Source organism: Schistocerca serialis, chromosome 3 (genome assembly GCF_023864345.2).
Source record: "Schistocerca serialis cubense isolate TAMUIC-IGC-003099 chromosome 3, iqSchSeri2.2, whole genome shotgun sequence".
Taxonomy (NCBI): domain Eukaryota; kingdom Metazoa; phylum Arthropoda; class Insecta; order Orthoptera; family Acrididae; genus Schistocerca; species Schistocerca serialis.
The window spans coordinates 709551091-709574642 of NC_064640.1; the positions used below are offsets into that span (position 1 = coordinate 709551091).

Below are 23552 nucleotides of genomic sequence, written 5' to 3' on the forward strand. Positions count from 1 at the left end.
TGACACTGTTGCTGCGAATGCCACAGGTCCTCTCTCCTGCGCCGCCATCGTCAGCTAGTCACTGGTACGTTCTGCAGTGTCCTTCATGCTCCTACCTGTACCATCAGATGCTTTCTGCACCTCGTTTTCTGGGCAGTTACCTCTCACTCACAAGGCGCAATGTCGGGATGCGAGTTGGTCAGCGCTGCCCCCAGCCAAGCAACCAGCCTCATCACTATCCACACTGCAGGCGTCCTGCCAAGCCTCCCAAGTTGGGTTGGGAGGGTTGAGTTATTGGCCACTATCCAGTTGGCCACACCTTCAAATAGGCACACTGACAGTCAGTGTTTCCCACAGTCCTTCCCGAACCGAAAGGGTGCTACTGCGAACAATTATGCAGCTGTCAATGAGATGCAAGCATCTCCTCTCTGCAGCTCCAGGGGTGGGTATACTTAAGTTTGAACATATGTACACTGGTCCGATTTTGTGTGTTTGCCAGCTGAATAACATTTACAGATTTTATAGTGGCCATGGACATTGTATTGAAGAGTCACAGATTTATAGACCCTTTGTATCTGTAGATACGTCTACATTCACATCTACAATTACCAACTGCCACTACAAATACAGCAACAAAGTTGTTCTTTTGTTTTGCTATTTGATATTCGATCTAGAATAAATCAGTATCTGAATTCTCTATTCATGAACAGCATCTGTACCTCGCTTCTGTATCCACTAAACAATCACACAGCATACAAGGCAGTCATAACAGGTTACAGCCGGAAAGCTTTGCACAGTAATCATTTGTTTCTGGCCACAGCCAACATTAGCTAGCTGACAGTGCTGTGCCATTGTTGTTGCTGTGTTTCTTTGTAGTATTTCATTGTATTTTGTACCGTTTCTGTTTCCTGTCCTTGCAATAAGTGTACATAACTGCAGCAGTTAGGATCTTTATTAAACGTGTTCATATATAAAACGTTCCAGTTCTGGTTATGAAGAACATTTAAGCGATTTTTACTCCCGTGTGTGACGTCTGCATTCGCAGATGGATGAAGTACAGCTCATGGTGCCAGCACTAAAAGGAGCAGTCGTGGCTTGTCTTCCCACATGACTCCACACCCCATGGTGATCAAAATGAGAGTCGGGTTTGCTTTCTCTGCTTTCTACTCGGCCCTTCTGAAATTGTCCAGCTTCCATTAAACAGATGTATATACCTCAATAACAGAAGTGCTGCTATGCAGCGAAAGCACAATATGAAGGAAATGCCATTCATATACATAAACTGATTCACTTGTGGGCGATATAGAGAAGTATGTTGTTAATAGCTGTTCATTGGATAAGACATATCACAGAACACCAAACTGCAGGAAGTGCAAGGCCCTTATTATGATATGAAAACAGAGAACAACAGTAGTGCTCCTTGTGGCCTGGCAGTGAACTTTGAATATGGGGAAATATGGAGAGAAAATCCGTATTCTTGTTGTGTGAAACAAGAGTATTACACGATCATATTTATCATATATACTTTATGGGTGAGTGTCATTGTTTGGTGGTAAAGTGATTGGAAATATTTTTGTGACCTTACACAGTAACACATCGCGATCATCTTTTGTCTATTAAATTATTTATTTGTAATACCCAACATTGCAATTTTGACCATGTGGCCTTTATCAAGTGCAAATAATTGTGCTTTAGGGCTTGTGGAAACCTAAAAATCATCTGAGGTGACATGGCACAGAAGCTGGTTCCGTAACATTATGTTCCCGGTTACGAGCTTGTGTGTATGGCACTATTTGAATTGCATTGTAAATATGCTGCTGGCATTCTTCTTAATTTTTGCTCACTTCTATAATGCAGTACTAGATGGGGTAAATTATTCCATATTTGTTTTCGTTTTGTATAAAACGGAAGCTGATTTTGTTGCTTGGTATGCTGTGGACTCTTGTTACTGCTTGTAAATCAATGTATGAACTGTCAGTTTACATGCATATAAATTATATTGTTCGTATTCTGCTTTATTTTAGTTTGCATCAATTTTTCATACTTTCTCGCATTTACTAGAGATTTCCATGGTAACACGTTTTGACAGAATTGATATTCAACTCCACTAAATCTTCTTACAGAATGAGTATGTATTTATACTTTGAATGGTGTTACTGCTGCCATTGGGTATGCTTTGTAGCATTAGTGAATAGGGCATTCTTCCCTGAAAATGCTGGAACCTCAACAGTAGTTAAGCAAATAGGTTCACACATTACTACTAGTTACTACAAACAAGACATTTTAGCAAATATCAATGTTCTACAATCATCCTTCCATTCTAATGAAGATTTAAAATCAAATAATGCTTCCATCATTAGATCTACTAGTGAAATCTGTGTAATCAGTTTACTAAATGCAGTAGAGTTCAGTACAATGACCATACTAACATACACTTCCGTGGAAAAAATTTTTGCTGTGCAACAGTACCTGGTACAATAACTAGGTACTCTTTCACTAACACTACGAAGCATACTCAGTGGCAAGAGCAATACCAATGAAAGTACAAATGCATACTCATTCTGTGACAGGTTGTAATGAAAGTGAATGCCAATTCTGACAAAAGCTCCTAACTCTGACAAAAGCTTCGAACATGATGTCCAGAAAACAGATGCAAACAGCAATAAAGTAGAATAAAAGCAATGTACTTAAGGCACAGATTCATAAACAGTAACGAATATATAAAGTTCACACAGCACCATGTGACGAAATCAGTTTCTGTTTCATATAACACTAAAACAAATATGGAATCATTTACTCTGCCCAGTATTACAGACACGATCAGAAATCAAGCAGAATACGAAGAAAGTATTTACAATTCAATTCAGAGTGCAGTACACACAAGAAGTTGTTATCAGAAACACAGTGCAATGAGTCAGCTTCCGTTTACCACGCCACAAAAACAAATATGGAAGGGTTTAAATTTTAAAGTAAGAAAGTGTATTGTGACTTAGTTAATAATGCCCTGAATGAAGAAAGTAGCCACTTTTAACCCAAGTGGCCACAGCAGCGCTGTGGATAGAATTGTTAAATTCTCATTTATGAGGAAGTGAATGGGATGATAGGTGGATGTAATATCATCTTGCGTAAAGTAAACAATGATCTACAGTTCTAACTTTGTCCTAGTTTTTAACGGAAATATAAAGTGACTAAAATGACGAATTTCGTAAATCTGTTACTGAAATCATTGGACTTTATTTTCCTCATAGTGCAGTTAAAACTTACTCTCACTCACTGTTGTGATTACTAACTCACGTCCATATAAAAAAACTTATAAATGTTTAGTATGTAGCCATATTTACAAATTAATTTGTGATGTGAATGTAAAATGACTCATTTCATATCATTTGATTTATCATGCAAAATAATCCATAGAACATAAAACTAACTAACTAATATTGTTCAGTTATTTTTCTCTTTGCGAAAATCATACACCTTTAGAACAGACCCAATGGAGACAATTGGAAGTGGCAATCTATTGTCTTTGACGATTTGTTTGGGAAGAATAATGGTCTGAGATTGTTAAATGGTTTCTCACATACATCAGGTGTGAAGTATAGTTTCTTAACATAGTTTTTATGATTAACTTCAAATTGATCAGATGTAAAATGAAACTACTAAATCAAAATAGGTTTCAAAGTCTAAATGATATAGAATTTTAAGCTGTTATGTAACAGTATTGCAAATAAAGTAAACTTAAGAAGACAGTAATATTACGCAAACTCGAAGGAAAAAGAAGGAAAAAACTTGCTCTCAATGAAAATCGATCCTGTGAATCTTGCATTTGAAGTCTAACACCCTACTAATTACAGTGAAAGTGATAACATATTGAAGGTACTAGATAATGGGTTGTATAATTTGACTGTTAAGTAATCCATAATGAGAGAAATGTTTATTTATTTCACAGAGTCAAGCAGAGTTGTGTGGAAATGTGTCTTATCTTCCAATTCGGTGCAGCCATATTTTGCATTTTCCACAGTCCTTTCGCCTTGTGGAATCCTGCCACCTTCCTCTACCCCCAAACAGCATTTTACTACATAACAGTAACGTAAGGCATTCTTTACCACAGAAAAGTTGGCACATTTTGTTAGATTCTTTATTTAATATAAAATGAATCTGCTTCACACATCACTACATACTAAGGTAACAGCTAGTTGTACCAATTTTACTGCTTACTCTCATATCCTAATTGGATCAAAATGGCTGCCTTGTACGTCATGACATTCGGCTGACCATTGGCAGCGTTCAGTTGTCAGTAATCCACACATAAAGGTCAGTTCACACTGGCTGTCATGCTAGAGTGTATTCACACTGCCTGTCACATCAGGTCAACCGAGCGAGGTGGCGCAGTGGTTAGCACACTGGACTCGCATTCGGGAGGACGACGGTTCAATCCCGTCTCCGGCCATCCTGATTTAGGTTTTCCGTGATTTCCCTAAATCACTTCAGGCAAATGCCGGGATGGTTCCTTTGAAAGGGCACGGCCGATTTCCTTCCCCATCCTTCCCTTACACGAGCTTGCGCTCCGTCTCTAATGACCTCGTTGTCGACGGGACGTTAAACACTAATCTCCTCCTCCTCCACATCAGGTCAATTCAAGTTATTTGATTTCAACTATGCCCTCATTTGTTTTTTGCGGTACCTGTGGTCTTTGCAATATGGATCTCAGTTGTTTTCACCCCCAAAGTACACACACACACACATAGGTGCTGGAGTCCACATTTGTACGAGAATGACAGTTATCGAATGATTTGCAGCTTGCAGAGATAGCTTGTATATCAGAGAAGGAAGACAGAAGTGTGAAACAACACAAAAAGATGTGAGTTCGAAAAATGTCAGTATGTGGTACAGATGGGGAATCTGCATTTCACACTGTAGAAAGTCGAAGCACCAGGCTTTTTTTTCATTTGTTACTTCAGATTGAACCTGGAATTACTAAAAGGAGCACAGTGTTACAGCTGCAATCACACCTCGTTAAAATTTTACTTGTTGAAGATTTAGTTGCTTGTCCAGTGTAACTTTTTGAGAAATAGTGATATCTTCCTCAGTACCTTTCTCTTCAATATTTCTCGGTTTTCTTTGCATCTGGTATAAGGCTTTTAATAGTCCCAATGTCTTATTTGTACTAGGATTTAATGGTGAAACCACATGAATAATGAGCATTGATGCTAGCAAAACTGTTTCACACTCAGTCAAGAAAGCTGCTTAACAAGAAATAAGCCTATCACAAACACGGATTTGCATAAACAACTCTAATACATTACTTGGTGTATACTTTACAAAAATTGCAGCTGTTGCAGTCTCTGGAGGTTTCAGTCAATTTCTTTCTCGAACATTAGAAATGCCCTACCACATAAAAATATATTCCACTCAACAGTCTATCTGATTTTACCGACAATACTCCTTTCACTTCAAGTTGCAGCCATACTGCAGACCATTTCATTGTAAAATATTAAATACGGTATTGTATAAAAAATCTCTCTGGGCAAGATATTTACTTTCATTGAGTCACAGCTTAACTTTAATTAAGCGTATAGCCCACTTATTATTAGAAGAGTCAAGTGCAGTTAAACAACACAGAGATTTCTTGTATTATTTTTTATAAGTCTCTTTTGTAAAGTAGCATATAACACAGTTGTTATCACTGATAAATACTAAATGACTGTAATGTAGGAGGTTTCCACATTCTGTCCTACTGTGAGTTAAACATATTTTTATATTATTAAATAGATGCCAAGTAATTTAGCACGCTCACGTCATACAATTCAGACTGCTACCTCATTGCTTCAATTAATCTTTCATCATTCATTATAGAATTCTAAATTTTAACAAAAGAAATAACGGAACAAAACAATTTATAAAAAATATAAAGAACGACGAATAACGAAGACATAGAATAACAAATGATATCAGCCACGAAAAGCTCGATGGGACGAAGAATGGAGATGAATGCAAGGGCGTGTATTGAGAGCAATGAGCTCTTGGGTCTCATGATCAACTATGGATGTTAATGTCAGCAGTCAAAACTTTCTTCTCGAGAAACCTTGACGGTGTCGTGACGTGACGTAACGGTCAGTGTGAATTGGCGTAAAAATTGTCACTACTTTCTTTATGTAGGTCTTTATTAATTAAAAACTTGCAACGCTCCAAGTGGCCTTGCAGTGAAACAAGGTCTTGTTACTGGAAGTCCCTACTTGAGTTTCATGCCCGTAGCACATACTATCCTCCTATTGGCTGTCTCCAATTTGTCACAGCGACGCATTGTCAGTATTTGTTCTATGCAACAAACAAGCACAGAGCGTGGACGACCGTTTGTAAATTTTAGACCATTCTCCTATTAATTCACTGTTTATGGAAAAGACCCAGAGTTTTTTCATAAAACATAACCATGTGCAAGTATTTCAATAAGGTTATGACCACGTCGTGGTGGCTTTATAGAACCATACTGTTTATTTACAAAACTAATCACTATCTTAACTTTAGTGGATACACTGAGTGTAAAATACACACTCGATTCAAGAAGCTGGAAATTTAACGTATTATTCAATATGAAATGTACGAGGATTTGACAATAATTAGATTCCTTTGAGTCGTAGTGTGGGTCTGTAACAGAATTATCAGAAAAATATGTTTAGCTCACAGTAGGACAAAATGTGAAAACCTCCTACATTACAGTCATTTAGTATTTATCAGTGATAGCAACTGTGTTATATGCTATTTTACAAAAGAGACTTATAAAAAATAAGACAAGAACTCTCTTTGTTGTTTAACTGCACTTGACTCTTCCAATAATAAGTGGGCTATACATTTAATGAAAGTTAAGCTGTGACTCGATGAAAGTAAATATTTCGCCCAGAGAGATATTTCGGTAATTAGGTTGGCTCTCTGAAAGGCTGCATTTGACAGTACACAATCGTCGTATTCCGACGTGATAAAAAAGTTTGGTTATGGTGTTGTTTGTGTTTAAATAGTCGATAATAGATATTTTGAAAAATGTGAAAATTAGTTTTCAGTGATAATAGCAGGGGGCATGTAACGTGCTGAATGATTTGTGATTAAATAGAAAATAATGTTTGTAGGTCCCGACTGGGATTACGACAAAACAGAAGATGGCAGTCAAAGTGTGTATTTGTTTTTCTTGTGAAATTGATATTTCGTGCGAATAACTCGAGGACTATGTGATTTTCTTGTGTGCTGTAGCTATCAGGGAATTTAGAGATCTATTTTCTTTGTCAATAACATGTTGCGTTTTATTACTTGATAGAAATTGCTGGTGAACTCCAACTGCGCAAGTACGGCAAGTTTTTGGAAGATTATGGCAATCAGTTGAAAGGAATAGAAGAAGCATTAGCGGAAAGCATATGTAGCACATTAGATTGCAGAACTGACCCTGTTGGAATCAAGGTTTGTGTTTTAGTTCTGAAGCTTATTCATTAAGATTATACCAAATGTCTGTGCACTGATGAATGATTGTACGGTTGTGTTCTAAATCACAAACTGTCCCTTTCGAATATTAGTATTCAACCATTAGTTAAGAGAGTTCGCGCATTTGAACCGATAAACATCATTTTACTCGTTGGTATATTGACTTGGATGACGTTCAGTACATCCCACTTTAGACATATTTCCGCATATTTACATGTAAACTGATCTGTGGATAGTGTAGTAACTACCTTGTGGAGAGCTGCTGCGTATGATGTATGAGTACTATTCATGACCATCTACCTGATGCCATTGCACAGACAAAAGACAGTGTCCACTTTAGAACTAATATTATCATAAATCTTGTAATACACAAAGAGGTGGCCTGTTACATACAGAGTGAGGTGAATGTTTATAGTTGGTACTTACGATGGTTGGAGAACTCTAACGAGATGGTGCCCTATGTTGACATAGAGCCTGATAGGTTGCTGTTTATGAGAATATCACAAAGTAAAAGGACATGTTACTGTCATGCTGAACCAAATGACTGTCAAGCATACTTGTTGTAATTACATAATAATTTCATAAGTTTTGACAAATTTCTGAGGCCCTAAGCATATTCGTATACACAGAGATGCTTATGGACAGATGGTGAAGATTGTGCTTTGTTATGTGGTCAGTATAGACCATATAAGTATTTCTTTGTTTTTAATGTGGTTAGAGGCCTATGTAGAATATATTCTGATGTGCCATGCTTGTTTGCATAAAAGTGAAGTATTTGTAAAGAAAGAATTACCAACATGTCATACCAGGATGGTTTCTCCAATAAGGCAATGGCTGACCAACTGTCTTGTTCTTGTCAAACACACATTCGTCTATTTATGTACCTGATTATGACTTTATTTGTTCTTTGTATTGATCTGTCAGGTCCTATATTATTGTAAAAGTGATCCCATGATGAATTAATTACTGTACTATGTTTGGTTTTGAGGCTGTAGGCTTGACTAATGAAGTGTGCCGGCTGTGCAACTGCTATTGTTGTATATAGTTGGACTGTTGAGTGTGATATTTGACATTCCCCACACCTGATCTGATGTCTTGGCTTGGTGTCAGGCTGATTTGCTGCAAAGGTTGTTGGCTTGATGTCAGACTGATTTGCTGCAAAGATTGAGCCCTAGGTTAGGTTGAAAGGGGATTTGGTTATGAGTTGGCAATGGGTAAGAGTGCCAAATGAATGTTTTGGTAATAGATTGACCATAGCCGAATGTTTATGTTGTCACCATGTTGAAACACACTTTGCCGTATTTAATGCAGTTTTTGTGTTAAAAATTAAAGCCGCAAGGTAAATTCAGAAAAGTCTATAAGATAACTTACAAATCTCTGACAAGTATTTTGGTGAATATTGCGTATATATGTTGCAAATAAACTACAGAAAATACAAGGGAGGAGTCCACTACATAACTTTTATCATGAAATATTTTGAAGTTCTGGTAAACGTCAGTGCCGTGTTGATTACACGGATCTAAAGTAATAATTGTCAACATATTACACACAACTGAGGATGACAGAACAGGAGATAGTTAATGATGCTGATATGAAGTTTTCAGTTTCTTTTATTGTTTCAGTTGTAGACAATAGAGGTCAGTGTATTTTCAATACCAATATTCCAAACAACTAAAATTGTAGCAGAGGAATATTTTTGGTAACTGAGGGTTAGATTAAATCAAGAAATCATCCAAAATCCTCCGTAGTGGAAATATTGTACAGTTTTCTAACGCTGTTGATACTGTCACACCAAGCCTTGAAATTTGTTGTAAAGTTTAACAAAGTATGTTTTGAAATAGTGCACTATTGTACCATGTATTCTAATATAGTGTATAAGTTCCCAGAAAATGGGGTATTACTTCTATATGTAATGAATGAGAATGATATTGCCATCAAGAAACCGGTGTTTTGAAGGTAAAAGTACCAGTGAATAGCATACCAGATACTAAGATTTGTTTGTAATAACTAGACAAGAAAAGTTGATATACAAAATGTCATTCTTTTCTTCTGAGAAGTCCCTTGACTTTCATTATGTAGTTTCTAGTGGCCAATGGGTGTGTTGGATTGATGTTGAAGAGTGAATTATTATTTTTGCAATGCAAGTTACAGGAGTCTCTGGAGAAACAGAAGAGAGAGTGAAATATGTCAGTTTTGTCAAAGCATGTTCAATTTTGTGTGCTCACTGTACCATATGCAGATTAATTGAGGCTTTAGATACCACTTCGCCAACTTGCAACAGAACTGTCACCTTTCAGTGTAACCTAATCCTCATGGGATAAATGAAAGGGTCAGATTCCACCTGTCTGCTTTGGCCAGTGGTGTAACTGTGTTGTGTTGTGTGACGTCATTGAGGCACGTCTTGTTAGAAATATTGTGTTTCCAAAAGGCGTGTTGGGGTAAGCAGTGGCGCACTGTAGTGTGTGGTGTTTGTTTCAAAATTGTTTGTGAGTAATGTTAGTTTGGTATTGATCTTAATGCTGCATGTTACTCGATGTTGTGGGAGTTTTTCTTGCTGCCTAGTGGCAATATGTTATTTCAGTGTCCTTAGTTTTTGGGTACTGATTTAATTTTGTTTTGAAATTGTTAATGGTTTGGAAGTTATATATTTTTTGAAGTTCTGTTTGGTAGTATCTATGGATGTTACAGTGAAGTTTACTAGTTGTTGGTTGGTTGATGCTATGGGCGACAATATGGCGTATGCAAGTGTTTGTGTTCTGCAGTTATATAGCCACTTGGTGGAATGTGTGAAGTGTCAGCAGTTCGTGGAAATTAGCACGTTGAGCAGAATCTCTGCTTCTCAAACTAGGTACAAGTGTGTGCAACAATGTTTTAAGTGGGTTTCAGTAATAGTTAATTTGGTTTGTGTGTGTGTGGGGGGGGGGGGGCAACTTGCCTGGTATCGTCATTTTCCTTTGAGCTATATGTGTAAAATGAAGTATTAGATTCCAGATGTTTCGGTGTTTTCTCTTCGGTTTATTCTCAAGGATTTTTCGGTATTGTTTATTTTACAGTCTTACTACATATTTAGCTTGTGCCCTCCTAAGACCCTCTACTTTCTGCCCTATTAGTTTCATTTTATTGCTGAAGTGAAATATTTTGCATAGTTAAATATCTTTGTTTGTGGGTGTATTTAGTGACTTTGATTGCCATATTGTATGCACTGGGCATAGGGGTGTCTGCCATCTTGATAATGTCACTGGTCAAAGCAGTCTGGTGGAATCAGCAACTTCTGTACTGCCACCTTGTGCTATGTTGTAGATCAGAATGTTACAACTAACTTACTCTTCATATTTACACTTGTTGGCTTTGCCAATTCTCAGCCACATGTGACCTTTCAACCTAACCTATACATCAAGCTACACCATAGGTCAGTGGTTCTACAAGATGTATATCTGAAAACATAACATGGATGGGGGGGAATTATCAGTGTCCTCTTCTCTTCCTGTTTGCACATGCATAACATGCTACAATGTCATTTCATCGTGGGACAAAGCAGACATTCAGCATCAGTAGGTTCACTTGACAATTCTGTTAAGTAATCTAAGATGGCAGCAGTACCTCGTACCACATTGGTATGTAAGGTGTCGCCAGTTGTGGCAAATGTAGAAAATTACACTTTAGGTCAAAGAGTTGCACAGTTTATGGTGCACAGTTTCTCCTGCATACAGAATTAGACATGGCCTGTTGGGTCTTATAAGTTAAGAGAAAGTGAATGGCAATATAGCAACTATATTTTGCAATAAAAGATAAGCACTTATCAATCCAATTTTTTTCTTTGAACATACTGAAATGTCCTCATTGTGACTTGGCATAGTGGAGACAGTATCTTGTGTGATGTTCAGGCTTTAATTTGTTTGTAGTGTGGAGACATACATTGGGAATGAGTGGACAATCCCTCACCAATATTTCAGTACTCAGGCTGCCCCACCCACTGAACTAGGTGGTGCAGTGATAAGACTCTGTGAACTCTTGTTTGACAGGATTTTTCTTCAAATTCCCATGTGGTCATCTCTGTATCCTTAAATCGCTTAAGGTGAATGCCAGTATGATCGTTTTGAAAGGGCATTGCTCTTCTGCTGATTTCCATTTTGTAGTTGTAGATAGTGCATCTGAAATGTGAATTTTAATTAACAAAGCACACTGTATATTGTAGTTCAAACTAAGATTCTAGGTGCCTCTTACAGTCACTACTTAATCAGATTTTGTATAATCAACTTGCACAAGGGACTGCATGTAGCAGATACCAGTATACAATACAGAAATTGAATATTACTGATACATGACATTGTTGTTGTTTGTGTATGCTGATTAGCTCTTTTAATTCAGTTTAGGATGTTTCTGGAGCAGTTGAAGATGAAATATTTATGTATTACATTATGTGTGGGACATACTGTGGTACTCTGTTTGTGAAGGATTGTAACCATACCACAGATGTAAATGTGCTTTTCCACTGTTGAACAATATTATTTATCTATCTTTATTCATCTAAGGATCATCTTACAATGATGTAGGAATTGGCATGGTAGTACAATGAAAATCAGTAGCCCAAAATACAGGTGAATGTAGCATTGCTCTATGGGGATGTGACAGATGGCGGACCATGGCCTTGATGAAGAAAGGCCTCCTGGCAGCAACAAACAGCCCTGAACTTAACGAATCAGTTAGCATAGAGCAAGTATCAGTGACCATAAGGTTGTAATAGCATCTATGACAGTGAGTCTTACAAAGAATATTAAGAGAGGTAGGAAGATATTTTTGCTTAGCAAGAGTGACAGGATACAAATTTCAGAGTATCTGAGCAGTCAACATCAAATACTTGGTGATGAGGATGAAGATCTAGAGAACAAATGGAAAAAATTCAAAGATATCTTGCAATATGACCCAGACAAGTGTGTTCCGAGTAAGGTCTTAAGGAATGAGAAAAACCCACCATGGTTAAACTTCTATGTAAACAAAGAGAACTTCATCTCAGATTCAAGGAAAGTCAAAACCTTGTAGGCAAAGAAAAGCTGAATGAAGCGAAAATGAGCATAAGGAGAGCAATAAGAGAAGCATTCAGTGACTGAAAGTAAAACCTTGTCAACAGATCTGAGTAAAAACTCTTAAGAGGTTTTGGTCATATGTAAAATCAGTAAGTGGGTCAAAATCATCTCTTCATTCACTCAGTGACCATACTGGCACTGAAATGGAAGATAACAGAGAGAATGCCAAAATACTGAATTCGGTCTTCTGAAATTGTTTCATTGTGGAAGAAATGGACTACTACTTCTTGTTATTATTCTTATGGCCCTCTATTGCAGATTAAAAATTGTGTGCACATTTTGTGTTTTCGAACCCCAGAAAATGAACCCATAGCTGAGTCCTGAGTGTACATAGAAACGGTTAGTCACCGCAAGAGATTGGCTGCTATAAGCAGATAATAAAATCCTGAAAATGTAATGTGATGATGACATTCTTTTAACCAGTATCTTTCTGTGTTCATTCCATGTTAACTGACAATCAGTATTCACCCCGAAAAGCTTTGTGCTTGTTACACAGTCTATAGATTTATCATCTTTGCTTAATGCAACACAAATATTTTGTACGCTGAAAGGCATGCTGTGTGTGTTCTTTCTGTTGAGTGATAATTTATTACATACTGCCCAGTCATAAACATCCTTGAGGGTTTCATTTGCTTTCTGTAATAGGAACTCTGGTGTTTCATCAGTGACTGTGGTGTTGCTGTCATCAGCAAAGGGAATTTTTTCTCCATTTATTATACTCTCTGAAAGCCATTAATATATACCAGGAACAGATTTGGACCCAGTACACTACCGTGAGGAACATCTGTGTGTGTGTGTGTGTGTGTGTGTGTGTGTGTGTGTGTGTGTGTGTGTGTGTGCATTTCTTGCCCAACAACTGTTTTACTGAAAATTTATCACATATCTGAACTACATCTACCCTCTGCGCACTGTTTTCCAGGTAAGACTGGATCTAATTGTTCGCTGTTCCTTGTACACTTAGCCCTTCTAACTTGTATAGTGGTGTTTTATGGTCAAAAGCCTTAGTCTGATCTAATAATATGTCTGTAAGACAGTCATCCATATCAAGAGCTCCAAGTATCAGTTTTGTGAAGTCTGACATTGTACTTCTCCCACTTTGGAAACCAAGCTTTGCTTAGTTTGTGTTTATACAAGTAATTTCTTAGTTTGTCTTTAGGCATCCTGGAAAGATACCTGAAGTGAAAGACTCCGTTTTTTGTGTTTGTTAATGGGGGCTTGAAGGCAGTCAGTGCAAGCCTTTAGAACATAAAGTAGAACCTCATCTACTCCTGCTGACTTCATGTTTCTTTTTAAATTTCTGTATTGTCTTCTTGACCACAAGCTATGTTCGCGAGTGATGTGGCACAGTGGTTAGCACATTAGACATGCATTCAGGAGGATAACGTTTCAAATCTCTGTCAGGCCAGCCAGATTTAGGTTTTCCACGATTTCCATAAATTTCTGTAGGCAGATGTTGGGGTGGTCCCTTTGAAAAGGGCATGGCCAATTTCCTTCCCCATCCTTTTGTAATCAAAGCTTGTGCTCTGACTTTAATGACCATGCTGTCAACAGTTTGTTAATGAATTTTCCTTCTTTCCTAACCACTTTTGTGATTGACAGCCTACTCCTCTGCCATGACTGCTACGTAGCAGCAGTACTCTTCTTACTAACATTTGTGCCCTTCGTATTTTTCATACTCTTGGCATAGTCTACCCCTAAACTCTGGCAACTCGAATCTGTTGCTGGTAGACACAACAAAGCTGTCAGACTGCATCCTGCTCCTGCTAGCCTTCCTATCAATTGCAAGTTCCCAACTACCCATTCACCATTGCCTTCCTTCATCCTCACTAGATTTATCCTATCTTGATCTAAATGTGCCTCAGGAGCACAACTCTTTCTTTCCTGCTCATCTTTTAACCTATTTCTGCTGTGTATTCTGCAGTTCCAGGAGAGGGTCACAGTCTCCCCACTAGACTCCCCTTAGTGAAACCACTTGCTGCAGCTCCCACAATACATCCAACTACTTACTTTCCATCAACAACTCACACAGTCTGCACTCCTGGTCGAATAAAATGTGTGTAGCAAAGAAAAAAATTAAATATGGGAAACTAAAGTAATATCAAACAATGGAAACTCCAGGTAGGAATATCAACAGTGTAGGAAAGATTGGAGTGCTACTTACCACACACACACAAGCAAGCACATCTCAAACACACACGACTGCTAACTCCAGCATCTCGGGCTGGAATGCATCATGTGGGATGCAAGCAGCATTCTGGAGGGATGGGGAAGGGTAAGGGATAGTAGTGTATGGATGGAAGTAGAGACAAATACTGTCTGGTGGAGTGTGCAGGAACTAGACTCCAACAAGTGCAACATCAGGAGGTTGTGAGGCAGGGAGGTGGGGAAAAAAAGGAACAAAAAATGAGAGGAGCAGGGAAAGGTGGGTGGATGCATTGTTAGAGGGCTGCAAATAAACAGGGTGTGAGGTGATAATGGGGAGGTGGTGATAGGATATAGGGGGTGGAAACTGTTGGGTGGAGGGTGTGGGGACAGTGTGTTACTGTTGGTTGAGACCAGGATGATTACAGGAGCAGAGAATGTGTTGTAAGGGTAAATCCCATCTGCGCAGTTCAGAAAAGCTGGTGGTGGAGGGAAGGATCCAGTTGGCTGGGGCAGCCATTGAAATCAAATGTTTTATGTTCAGCTGCATGTTTTGTCACAGGGTGGTCTACTTTGCTCTTGACAACAGTGTGGCCGTGGCCGTTCATCCTGGTGGACAGCTGGTAGCTAGTCATACCAATATAAAACACAGTGCAATGATTGCAGCAGAGCTGGTAAATGATATGGCTGCTTTCACAGTTGGCCTGACCCTGATGGGGTAGGATAATCCCATGACACGTAATCTAGCATCCCACATCAAAGACACTACCACTTCCTTCACTGACTCTCCACCATCCCCACCCTTTTACCCCCTGGATCCCTACTCGTTACTGTTGGTGCCACCTCCCTATACACCAACATCCCTCATGCCCATGGTCTTACCACTATTAAATACTACCTTTCCCAGTATCCTTCAGACTCCAAACCCACTACCTCATTCCTCATACACTGTACTAACTTTATCATAACCCACAACTACTTCTCATTTGAAGGGAAGGAATATAGACAAATCTGCAGCACAGCCGTGGACACCCGCATGGCACCCTCCTATGCCACCCTTTTTATGGTCCATGTAGAGTAGACCTTCCTGTTCTCCCGAAACACCAAACCCATTGTCTGGTTCAGGTTCATTGATGAGATCATCATGATCTGGACCCAGGGCCAAGACATGCTATCTTTGTTCCTTCACAACCTCAACATCATCTCTCTCATTTGCTTCACGTGGTCCTCCTCAAACCAGCATGCCACCTTCATAGATGTTGACCCCCTCCTCTCTGACAGCTCCATTTGCACCTCTGTCCACATTAAACCCACCAACAGTACCTGCATTTTGACAGGTGTCATCCCTTTCACACCAAAAAATACCCCCCCCCTCCCCACCTCCCATATAGTGTGGCTACCTGGGGATGGTGAATCTGAAGTGACAAAAACTTCCTTGCTCAGTATGCTGAGGGTCTCACCAAGGACTTCATAGATGCACTCTATCCCCCGACCTAGTCTGCAAATAGATCTCCTGAGCCATTTCCCCTCATAACCCCAATCCTCCCACCATCCCCAGAAACCAGCCACAAAGGCATGCCACCTTTATCAACTAGCACCACCACTCACTGGAACAAATGATCCACATCCTTTGCCAGGGCTTTTATTACCTATCATTGTGCCCTGAAACAAGGGACATCCTACCTGAGATACTTCCCACCCCTCCTAAAGTGGTGTTCCGCCACTCACCCAAATTCCGCAACATCCTAGTTCATCCCTCTACCACTCCCAATCCAACCCCTTGCCACAAGGATCATATCCGTGTGGAAGATCCAGGTGCAAAACCTGCCCAATCCTCCTGCCCAGCACTTCCCATTCCAGTACTGTCACAGGTTTATCCTACCCCATTAGGGGGCAGGCCCCCTTTGAAAGCAGCCATGTCATATACCAGCTCTGCTGCAATCATTGCAAAGCTTTTTGTATTGGTATGACTACCAACTAGCTGTCCACCAGGATGAATGGCCACTGCCAAACTGTGGCCAAGAGCAATGTAGACCACCCTGTGTCAAAACATGCAGCTGAACATAACTCTTTTGTTTTCAATGGCTGCTTCACTACCCAAGCCATCTGGATCCTTCCCTCCACCACCAGCTTTTCTACACTGCACAGATGGGAGTTATCCTTAAAGCACATTCTCTGTTCCCATAATTATCCTGTCCTCAACCAACAGTAACATACTGTCCCCACAGCCTGCACCCAAAAGTTTCCAACCCCTATGTCCTGTCATCTCCCCCCATTCTCATCTCCCACCCTGTTTATTTGCAGCCCTCTAACAATGCACCCACCCGTCTTTCCCCGCTCCTCTCATTTTTAGTTCTTTTTTTTTCCCCTCCATCTCCCTGCCCCACAACCTCGTGATGCTGCACCTAGTGGAGCAGAGTCCTTCTACACTCCACCAGACAGTGTCCGTCTCTCTTCCCACCCGTACACTACTATCCCTTCCCTACACTCTCCAGATTGCTGCTTGCATCCCACGTGACGCATTCCGGCCTGAGATGTGAGCGTGTGCACGGTTCTGCACGCACGCATGCGTGTGTGCGTGTGTGTGTGGCTAAACTAAAGGAATATTAGGAGGTGTATTATGTTATTTTGTTATTTTAAAGAAAGGAACCTCAGATAATGTATCATGAATTCAGTTGCATCAGACGTATCTAAACAGAAATATTGGACAGAAGCCACACCTAAACAGATATTCAAAGCAAGAGAAATTTCCTAAATGCAATGCAGAGGTGCCAAATATTTTCTGTTCTAACAAGAAAAGACACTAGTGCGGATATTCACAATACATGGTACATATAAAAATGTGTGTGAAGTGATACTCAAGCTACTGCTGTTCTTTAGGTCTTCTATATTTCCTTATTGTTACATGGTAAAGGTCCAATACTGATGAGCAATAATCAAAAATCAGTCAAATGAGGGTTCCGTAAGTTTGCTCTTTAATGGATGAGATTTTAAAGAATCCTCCAAAGAATCTGTGTGTGGTATCTTTTATTTTCCATAACTAGTTCCCATTCCACTTAAAATCCTTCTTAACGTATACTCTTACATATATTTTTTGATTATGGATTGATCACCAGTCATCTGGCTGAACAATGGAGTGTCTTCCTGCTTATTTGTTGATGTTGTGGACCATTTACATATTCTAAGAACAGTAATTGTCCATCAATACTCCCTTGAGGTACACCTAAACAACATGCTGTGTTTCTTCGCTGAGGAAGTACTCAATACATCAATATTCTGTTTATATTATCTTTACTAGGCAACATTACTAAACGTAACTAAACTTTTCAAAAGTGAAGGAACATTAGGAACATTGCAAGAGCCTGCTCTCTCTCTCTCTCTCTCTCTCTCTCTCTCTCTCTCTCTCTCTCTCTCTCTCTCTCTCTCTCTTTTGCACCGGAGGGGTGGGGGAGGAATGGAGAGAGAGAGAGAGAGAGAGAGAGAGAGAGAGAGAGAGAGAGAGTGCGAGCAGTGGCAGTATTAGCAGTGAAGGGCATATAAAGTGTCTGAGGGACATGGAAAACAGTGCAGTCAATTTCTTAATGCGGAAACAGAGTGATTTATCTGGTGCTGAAAAGGGCATAATCATTGGCTTTCAGGCTAAGGGCAGAAGCATTTCTGAAATGGCCAAGTTTTGTGAACTGTTTGTGTGCTGCCAGGGTTGAAGTATAATGTGCAGGGCAAAATGGCACTATCCGTAACCAGTGCTGAGGCAATTGTGGTTCACCACAGGTCATAGATTATGGATGAATAACAGCTGTGGAGATTTGTACAGGTGAATAGATGTTCAGTTGTTGAGCATCTGTAGATGAACCAAGGGGCTACCAACAGTGTCTCCTCAACAACCATTCAGCAAATGTTGCTGTGTATGGTCCTCCGCAGTGGGTTCCTGGTTCATGCAGTTATGTGGGCTGCTGTTCACTGACAGCAGAGGCAGTAATTTTCACACCAGTACTGCAGCTGGACGTGCATTGACTGGCAGTAGGTAGTATTTTGAGTTGAATTGTGTTTTATGTTGCATTGGCCTGAAACATCTGAAAGAAAACACTCTACAACTGTCATTGGAAGGGTGCAGGCTGGAGGAGGGAGTGTTATGGTCTGGCGAATGGGCGAATGTTTTTGAGGCATTCCCCGAGTGATCTCATCATTGTGGAAGGCACACTGGATCAACGCAAGTACTCATCTGTACTTGGAGATTATGTCCATCCCTACATGCAGTTTGTTTTTCCTTGGCTCAATGACATCTACCAGCAGTACAGTTCAATGAGTCGCGCAGCCCACAGTGTATGTACATGGTTAAAAGAGGACCAGAATGAGTTCATTGTAATATCCTGGCAACCAAACTCCCCAGATGTAAATCTGTGGGACCACCTCAATTGGACTGTTTGCACCCTGGATCCTCAACCAATAAAGGTAGTGCAGCTGGCCACAGCACTGGTGTCAGCATGGCAGTATGTCCTTGTCAGCACCTTCCAGAACTCGTCGCTCTCTTCCTCCATGCCTCGCAGTAGTCCATGCTGCAAAAGATGGTTACTCGGGCTTTTCTACAGGTTGTCACATTAATGTTTATTGGGCAGTGCATATTGTAACAAGTGCAGCATGGGTGCTAAAACAGTAATCTTAAGATTTAAAGTGCACAAAATCTTTGTGAACTAAATGCTGATCATAGTTGCAATTTATATCTCATGTAGTTAATTTTGGTAGAAACTTCATTTTTAGTTTACTGAACAGAGCAGTTAGTTTTAGTTTGCCATCAGCATACAGTGACAGACTTTTCATTATTTTCCAGCTTTCACCACATGAAAATACATCATTGCTGCAAATTATTGATACAGATAACAAAGTTTTGAATAAAGTTGTCACTGTATTTGCTTCATTGTGCAAAGAAGTGAGATGCCTGCAAGCTGATGCAAGTGACAAATACTACAATGCTCTTCTATTTTATGGTGAAGGAGGTATGTTAATGTTGGTCACGTACCTAATGTAAATGTTTTTGGAGGAATCTTTCATTGTTAGTTATGTCTTGTAGTATGCTTACAATAAGACTTACTAGAAGACCATTTATTCCAGGAACAATAAATAACAGTAAGAAATCTGTTCTCTTGTTGAGAGTTTCAATAATATGTGACTGAGAGAAACTGTGGAAAGGCCTCTGTTGTCACGTTCCTGGTAGTTTCTGTTGGCACATAATCAGCATGCAAATTGTCTTGTTATTCCCAGACTCCAAGACTGGGCTGAGATGATTGTAAGCATAGCTGTGCTAAGGTTTATATCAGCTTATTTATCTTGCCATACTCTTAAGGCTGTTTACTGTGGGTAATGTGATTTTATGCTGTACTGCCTTGTGAGAGCTTCTGGGATGTCTGTTATTCTAATTGGGGTGAAAGACAATTGGGAGTAGTGAAATGTGAAATGTGGCGTCCTCTACAATCTCCATATAAGCGGCGGCCCCAGCTCCTAGCAGCCAGTCGTCGACTCGCCTCGGAAGATGTTCTCCGTAGTTGAGAACGAAACGTCAGGGAGAAGTAGTTCTACATATCAGATCGACCATGGCAACTTAGCCCGGAAGTGTTTACTGATGAAGACGCCGGCCGTGAAAGACTACATTGGATGAATCAGCGTATCTTCAGTGCAGTTATATCAAAAGTCAAGATGACTCATTGTAAATGTTGTCACATTGATGGTAGAGATAACAAGCAGTGAGAGTCATCATGACTTGGAGATAACTACACTGAAGATAGCTCACAGTAGCTGAAATTGATCTGCAGTAAACAAATTAAAATTTACAACTGATGCTGCCCTTCCTCATATCTTGGAGCTAAAAAAATGTATGGTATGTGATTGTCCTGAACCATTTTAGAAATTAAATATACTGTAGTTGTCATGGCACAAGAAGATCCCTGACATCTAGTAGCACTATTGCCAGCTTTCAGGTACATAGTGCAAATGGCTGCAGGTGAGATAATAGCCTTCTATAGGACTGTGACAACCCTGCGGCCTTGCCATAGAGACATTTACACAATTGCATGATGTGACTGGTTCAGATAGGCAAGTGAAGCTGCCACAACCGGTCCACGGCAGTTGTCAGGTGTCGTCTTATGCCACTTAGACTATAGTAAGATGAAAATGAGGACAAAAATCTACAAAGAAAGAAATGCGTCGGACAGGAAACCAAAAATGTAAATTATGGTAATGTATTTAAGGATCGTGAAGTACATCACATTAATGTAAGTAGTAAGTACATCATTTTATAAAATGGAGATTATACGGAATAAGATAAAAGGAGCAAATTTAACAGTGATAATTATGCAAACAGCAAAACATATTGCAAGTACAAAGAAGGCAAAAGAACAAATAATCAAATAGAAAAAGGCAACAATCAAAGAAAAGGCACAAGTTTGAAGAAAAAATAAAATGAACATGATATAATGTGCTGAATGAAACAAAACTGTGTGGACATTTTTTAAGAGCAAATGAGATTTTACAGTGAATATTTGATGAGAGAAGTGTTTGTGTGCAAGGACAGTATGAAGGAAATAAAACAGAAACTTGTATCTGAAAGCTACTAGTTGCCACCATCCAGCACAAACAATGGGCGTTCTCAAAACCTTAGTCCACTGTGCCCATACCATCTCTGATGCTGACAGTCTTCAAGCGGAACTGGAACACCTGAAAAAAGCATTTCTGAAGAATGGCTTTTCAACTAGGCAAGTGCACAGACTGATGCAGACCTACAAACAATGGAACAAGGAAGAGGAAGAGGCCTTCAGGTCGACTGCTTATCTACCATTTATTGGGAATATTTCTTCACAGATAGGCAGAATATTGAGAAAGTATCAAGTGAGAGTCATCTTTCGGCCTCCTTCCAAAATTTCATCACTGGTGGGATCCGTTAAAGATGACCTGGGCCAGCGTAAATCAGGTGTTTACAAGATTCTGTGTGAATGCGGCAAAACATATATAGGGCAAACAACACGAACTGCGCATGAACGCATTGTGGAACACCAACGACATACTCGCCTTCTCCAACCCACCAAGTCCGCAATCGCTGGACATTATATTTCCACAGACCACTCCATGAATTACGACGACACACAAATTTTGGTCCATACATCAAACTTTTGGAGCTTGATTATCAATGAATCTGTGGAAATAAGATTGTCTGACAATGAGACTCTCATCAATCGTGATAGCGGTTATCAGCTAAACTCTGCTTGGAATCCTGTAATATAGAAACTTTGTAGTCGACGTAGTTATCTGCATAAAGACGAAAATCGACCTGATATCAATACGCCAAGCTTTCACTGTGGAGGGCTCAAGGCGCAGTGCACTGAGTTGTTATGAACGTGCACCCTGATCAGTGCATGCGCAATGTCAACTCAGTATGGCTTTAAATAGCAGAGCTCAGCACGCACTCGCCAGTACCACTACAGTGGTACTCACCTGAAGATGGCCAGAAGACTCTGTGCCGAAGTGTTGTGGCAGGACGTTACTGACATCCGGCAATTCTCCTGTGTTTTTATGGAACAATCAGTACGCCGGGAAAGCTTTAAACATCAGTCCAAAGATTATGTCTGGTTATGCCATCATCCAGACAAATGGATGCTTGAAATATGCACTGTACCATGGAGACAGACCATTGCAGCCACTGTAGGCGCTCAGTCCGGAACCGCGCGACTGCTACGGTCGCAGGTTTGAATCCTGCCTCGGGCATGGATGTGTGTGATGTCCTTAGGTTAGTTAGGTTTAAGTAGTTCTAAGTTCTAGGGGACTGATGACCACAGATGTTAAGTCCCATAGTGCTCAGAGCCATTTGAACCATTGCAGCCACTGTAATGCCATGGGGGACATTCACCTAGGCTTCCATAGGGCCTGTAATAATCAAAAGCATCCTGTTAGCTGTGGGCAGTGTTAACCACGTTACAGACCAGCTCAATCTCTTTATGCCAGATGGCGTCTCCCAACAGTATAACTGTCCATATTCCATGTTACAAGGCAGAATTATTCTACAGTGGCTTGAGGAACTTGATAGTGAACTCATATTGGTGTCTTGGCCACTAAACCCCTCTGAACTGAATGCAATGCAACACACATTGGATGCAATTGGGCCCCACTTCCATTCTCACAAACCACTGGCCTGTAATTTAGAGGAATTGTGTGAGGTAGGGCTTAGAAATCTGGTCCCACATACCTCTGGAAGAGGATGGAGGACATGTTGAACCCATACCGTACAGAATTGCTGCTGTATTAAGTTCTGTAAGTGGCGCAGCATGCTATTAAGCAGGTTGTCATATTGTTTTGGCTCATCAGTGTATGTGAACAACCTTTCTTTTGTTTATTACATTGTACTGTTTCCCATTACTGAAAATCCACTTCAACCAAAAAGAAAAAAAACTTCATAAAGTATGTTTGAAAGTAATTTATAATAAGCTCAAAATAATCAGCTAAACTTTACAAAGGGATGACCACGTGCTGTGTTAGTTTGTGGTAAACAATAGATGTTGGTAACCCACCTTTGTGTTAAGTTGAAGGCAGCCAATGAATGAGTGGTAACTAGATTGGGCATCACGCTGTTAACATACGATTTAATCGCATTTTCTAGACAGCCCATCCTTCACTTTTGCTTTTGCTTTGTATTGACAATCCTGTTGTTATAAAGTTAATTTCAGGAATCAAAATGATAAGAATTACATATGTTATGTGAGCAGCTCTATCTTCATTTGTTTTATGTTTTTCATGCTTGCAGGAGTTTTTTTCATTGATATATTCAACACTTTTGTTATTTGTGTGTTGAAATATTATTAAATACTTTGTCCCGAAAATGAGATCTAGATTTTGATGACC

At 39.8% G+C, this 23552-nt stretch overlaps 1 protein-coding gene across 1 annotated transcript in view; it reads left to right on the plus strand.

Annotated features, from left to right (window-relative positions):
* Positions 1 to 6929: 6929 nt before the first annotated feature.
* Positions 6930 to 23552, plus strand: part of LOC126470578 (WASH complex subunit 4) — a 197992-nt gene continuing 181369 nt past the window's right edge. Inside the window, exons 1-3 of the mRNA XM_050098531.1 lie at positions 6930 to 7139; positions 7283 to 7422; positions 19498 to 19663. Of these exons, the coding sequence (XP_049954488.1) occupies positions 7088 to 7139; positions 7283 to 7422; positions 19498 to 19663 (358 nt within the window). The 5' untranslated portion in view covers positions 6930 to 7087. The remainder of the gene's footprint in view (positions 7140 to 7282; positions 7423 to 19497; positions 19664 to 23552) is intronic.